The sequence below is a fragment of the Photinus pyralis genome, unplaced genomic scaffold, assembly GCF_008802855.1.
Source record: "Photinus pyralis isolate 1611_PpyrPB1 unplaced genomic scaffold, Ppyr1.3 Ppyr1.4_LG8, whole genome shotgun sequence".
NCBI lineage: Eukaryota > Metazoa > Arthropoda > Insecta > Coleoptera > Lampyridae > Photinus > Photinus pyralis.
Genome location: NW_022170819.1, coordinates 35,687,520 through 35,692,803, shown reverse-complemented (window position 1 = coordinate 35,692,803; position 5,284 = coordinate 35,687,520). Strand labels below are relative to the sequence as shown.

The 5,284-nt window shown below is 37.4% G+C and overlaps 1 protein-coding gene across 2 annotated transcripts; it reads right to left on the bottom strand.

Annotated features, from left to right (window-relative positions):
- On the bottom strand, positions 1 to 5,284 carry LOC116179856 (prostate stem cell antigen-like). Of its 2 annotated transcripts, none has more exons than XM_031499716.1 (3): positions 5,020 to 5,272; positions 4,831 to 4,965; positions 1 to 413 (listed from the first exon to the last, which is right to left on the bottom strand). In XM_031499716.1, the coding sequence occupies exons 1-3, from the start codon at positions 5,066 to 5,068 to the stop codon at positions 199 to 201; spliced, it is 399 nt and encodes a 132-aa protein (XP_031355576.1). In that variant the 5' UTR covers positions 5,069 to 5,272; the 3' UTR covers positions 1 to 198. The 2 variants fall into 2 exon arrangements, with proteins under 2 accessions (XP_031355576.1, XP_031355577.1); XM_031499717.1 differs by lacking the exon at positions 1 to 413 and adding an exon at positions 4,236 to 4,710 and having other exon boundaries at positions 5,020 to 5,284.

Below are 5,284 nucleotides of genomic sequence, written 5' to 3'. Positions count from 1 at the left end.
TAAACTCCACCTTTACCACGTTTAATGATTAATTTGGCCTAACCTAAGATCTCGTCTGACAGTTTACAAATCTTTATGCTCCATTTTACTACATTTTTATTAGTTAAAGTACCTACACACTAAAAACGCATATAAAATTATTACATTACTAATACATTTAAGACCCAATCTATATAAATAGACGTTAGTCTCAGTCGATTACATATATTTGTTTATCATCTTAATTAAAATACTTAAAAAATAAATGCAAGTTAGCTGATACGCCAGCGATTGATATGGAATACCCGAATGGTTACACAAATTTTCCCTGCACAATCTGCACTTGGTCACGTGGTGAGTAGCCGATGGTGAGTCACATTCGTTACCAGTCGACTTGTAAAGGCACTGCAAGGTTAGATTCGTTCCGAGAGAACCTAAAAGAAAAAAAAATTTTAATATTTTTAAACCTTTATCTATTTTTTTAATTGCAGCGGAAGTAGTTAGCGTTACTCATAGCACAGATAGTATTTTGTCTATGGCCATAGCAAGCCTACAACTCTGAATCGGAATAGTCTAAAATCGGCCTCAAGTGGCTATCGTATAAGAGAAACTTGTAATAAGTACACGTTTTGAAGCAATTTTTTTAGTTTCTTCGAAATTTGGGAATTCTGCAAATCTTCAAATGGTTGTGTCCATTTTTCGGATTCATCAAATTCTTCCGGTTTTAGAACTTCCATAACTTCATTTAGAATCTTTAAAATATTCTTAGAAACTCCTCAATATCATCTATATACCTAGGGTCTTTAGAGCCCTTAGCATCTTTAAAACGGCCAAAAGCACCAGATACCTGAAACTGTTCTTAGACTCGTCTTAGGACGGTCCTCTTGTCAGGCTCTTAGAATCATCTTTTAGAGTTTTCTTGAAATCTTTTTAGAATATTCTTAAAACCTTGTTAGGATCTTCTTAGAATCTCCATAGAATGATATTCAAACAATCTACGCAAGATATGCATAAGTCTATTTGGCCCTCTTTCCCGGTAACCCCCCCTCTCCCAGTCATTGTTCAATTCTGCTGGGCAATGCGCCCTTTCTAGTATATACTTGTAATTATTGAATTTCGGCGGCTCACATTTGGAGTTTCTTTCGAATTTGTTGCAGTGCATAAGAAACAAGATACAAAGAATCGCAAAGGTTTGACATTCCTGCCTATTTTCGTTGTAGACTTAGACGAGGAACAGACGGACAGAGAAACAGACGGACGGACAAAACCATCAAATAAAATGAGACAGCATGCAGTACGTAAAAGTAACAAGTAGTGATACGGAACCGTACCTAGACCGTGCAAGATCGCGTTACCACCTGGCGGTTACGTTGGGAAATTTGTCAAGATGAAGTTCAAAAGTCACCTGCCACGTGGTGGTGACCTTGAAAAGTAGACCAAGGTGAAGACATTCACCCCTGTTTCCCGAAGCGCTCTTCTGGTGTTGACCTTAGACCGATTGACATTTTGAAAGTAGGTCAAAAAAATTTCAAGGATTGCTCTTCTCCAAAGGTCAATCACCCTATTTTTTGGTCATATTTCCTTCTCAAGGTGATCAACGTTCAATGACCTCCATGTTTTGTTTTAAAGCCACCAGAGGACAATCAATGGCCTCATTTGTGTGTCCAAATTTCATTTTTAAGGTTATTAGAGGTTAATAAGCGTCATGTCTTCTCAAGATGGTCAAAATTCAACAGCCTCTACTTTTTTGCCATATGTCATATTTAAAGTTTAAGGTTATCATATCGTATGGCACCATATTTTGTTTTCTAGGTAATCAGATGCCAATGCTCCCATTTTTTGTGGTAATGTATTTCAATTTCTAGATGATTAAAGGTCAATGACCACACTGTGTGTAGTGTCATATTTTACTTTGAAGGTCATCAAGGGTCAATCGCCGCATTTTTGGATCCCCGGTTTTATTTTCAAAGCCGTTAAAGGTCCAAAACGCAATTTCTTGTGGTGTCACATCAAAAAAGTGGTCATTAAACTTTTATAACCTTGAAAATGAATTATAACAGTACAAAAAGAGGTGATTGAGCTTTGACCTTAAAAATGAAATAAGGCACTATACTGATATCCTTCAAAAATGACAAATATGACACAACATAAAAATGAGGCCATTGACCTCTGATGACCTTCAAAAAGAAATATGATACCCGAAGAACGCTTGGGAAAGAGGTACGTACTCTTGAGCCTCAACTTCGCCTACTTACTAAGGTCAGAGCCACGTGGCACGTCACTTGAACTTCACCTGGTCAAGTAGGTCATATTTTTCAAAACTGCCACCTGGTGATGAGCGACCTTGAACGGTCCAGTTCCGCCTCTGTACTACTGAGGAACCTTCAAGGAAGGTTAATCACCTACTACTCGGCGAACAATTTTAAGATTATCCAAAAGAGCTTACGTGTTTGTACTTTCTTCCTGTACACCACGTTCTAGACATCATCGCGTTTGGAATTTAGGGCACACCAGCTGATAGGTTTCATCCAATGCTTTAAACTCATTTCTGAATGCCCTCTTCCGCACTCCGTTCTCACGATATTAGAACTTGACATGTGCACTCTCGTTTTCACCATACCAGGAAATATGTTTCGAGAAGGTGTTCGATTGTCCCTTTGTAAGTACCCTCTTCTAACACCCAACTCGGCGAATTCTGTCAGAAGCCCAAGGATTCTTCCGTTTCTTCAAATTCTTCCGATTTTCCACATTCTTTCCTCATATTGTTCGGTTTCTTTGAATTTTTCCTTCTTTCCTTCTTTACTTGCACCGCCTCTTAGTAGGGGAGTTAGCTCGAAATCCACTGAACGAGAATGATCAAAATTTAACCGATGGAGTTCTACTGTACCAATTTTAAATGGTTGTTTTTTTGAGAAAATAAGTAATACACCAAATGAAATTGAAGAAGATAAAGGAGAAGCTATAGAAAGTCCATAAAAGATCCCTAAAATAAGTTATTTAAGAGAAGGTGGAGAAGCAACCTGAAGAAACCAATATCTGGCAGAAGAGAGTAGAAGAATTAGAAGAAAAAGAAGCTGAAGCACAAGAAGATCTGTTCACAGCACAACAGTTAAATTTGGAACTTCAGATTGAACAATGAGAAAGAATCGGCATTTTAAAAAACAATTTTTGAACAACAAAAGAGACACAGAAACGCTCCAAGAAAGGAAAGAAGGTCTAGAACAAGAATTGAAAGACAAAGAAGATCAACCAAAGTTACAAAAAGAAAATTAGATGACATGCAAAAAAAGTTAGAATTGCAGAAGGCAATGAAGAAGAAATATTGGAAAACAGTTTGAAGATAGAAACAATTGAAAAAGAACCAGTTAAGTGCATAATGAGAAGAAACCAAAAAGATTGGAAAAAGAGAAAGAAAGATACAAGGTACCAGAACCAGCAAATACTAACATAAATTTACAGTTGGCGACACAAATGTTACTCGACCAGACCAAATACCTTTGAATTAAAAATTTTTATTTTGACAGGATATTTTTGTACAAAATTTTGAAAATTTTTATTGATGTTTGTATAAACTCCAAGTATGTTGTTTTCGATTCAACTGTGCAGTTGGTTCAACAACAAGGAGGGGGTACCGTAATGGGTGTGAATATTTTCAATTACAAATAATGCTTTTTGGCCTGGGCGTGAAGGAATACAATTTTATAATTAGCTGTAGATAATGTGTATTGAATTTTGTAGGCGTATTATTTGTTCTAGGTTTAAATTTAGATAAATATAAGCCGTTAGTAAAGAGTTAATCGGTAAGGAATGTACGTTGGCCAAATTAAATGTAAGAGTACGGAGTGAGAGACGAGAATTAATTAGCAGATATTCAGATGAGGCTGGACTCGCTTTTGAGAAAGGCCATTGTGGGCTCTTTTTAACGGTGTGAAATAAATTAAGTGCGCCATAACTAGCAGAAAAGGTCGAAAGCTTGCATTTGTTTATCGCTTGTATTTATATACCTAAGCTGAAATTTTGTTGAGATGAGATGGAGATGAGAAAAGAAAAGGATAAAGAGAATATACACAGTGAACCATCGGTATTTGTAACCATCCGTTACAATACGTCCTCTGCGCCGTCCTGTCACGCTATGGGCTCAAAAAATTAAATGAAAAGCGATTTCCTTAAGATTCCCGATAGGTAGATATCTAAATACCACACTACTAAGCGACTGAGCAAAACTATTATTATTATTATTATTATTAAAAGAGATGCAAGCGTATTAGAGGAGTCGATGGTGTCTGTTTGTTTATCTGTGATCACGATAACTGGCAAACGCTAGGACCGATTCAGTTCAAACTTTGCACAGTTGACCTATATGCCATATGTAGCAAACCTATTGAAAATGGGTCAAATCCAATTACCCCGTAGGGTAACACCGCTCTGCCGCTTTTCTAGGCCCGCTTTACACAGGGTTCATTTCAAGATGGATATAAAAGCCTCAAATATTTTATTTTATATTTATTTCCAAGACTGACAAAGAAATGGAACACGGTTGAAGGTTGGGATGAACCCCAGCGTAGTAGTAGTGGAATTGAACTCAAACCGACATGAAACTAAATCCAAAATCCTAGGAACAATTACTTTCTTCTAAGTCCCACGTATAAGTTTTATCTTAAACAAACTGGAACCATGGCATTTTGTCTTGTGAAGGAACGAGGCCCTCTCCTTCATCTTTATTTCTGCTCGCTATAGGAAAACATATGGTGCATGTATGTGAGTTTGACCTTTAAAATAGTTTAATTCACGCTCCTCGATAAAGGTTTACGACCCAATTTCATTGTAGTAAAACCTCAAAAATGTACTCACTCTGCAAAACCCTCCGAATGCAAACGGGAGAAAGTGCGTCTCTCGTCGGATCACAGTCAACGATCTGAACTTTTGGCAAATCTGTGCAGTCATTAGTATCTGTTGATTGGCAATTGTAGCACTTGAGAGCGGCCCCTTAAAACCCAATTTTAAAATTAGCGCACGCCGCGTCAAATTCAAAATACTTGCCCTCGTGCAGAAGAAGTCCAGACGCGAGCAGTAGCAAAAAGCCTTTCATCTTGACACTCACTTACGAATTAAAAACTCATCCGATCGGTTGTTTTCCGAAGTGTAAACATTTATATAAAGTTTTCTAGGTTGACACGCTTGGTATTTATATTTTCCTCTTAAAGTGTCATGCGAGCGCATGCGATGTGCTCTTTTATCATTGATTATATAATAGGTAGGTGTGCAGCGAGGGTGGACTAAGACGACCCCCTTGCAATAATGATGC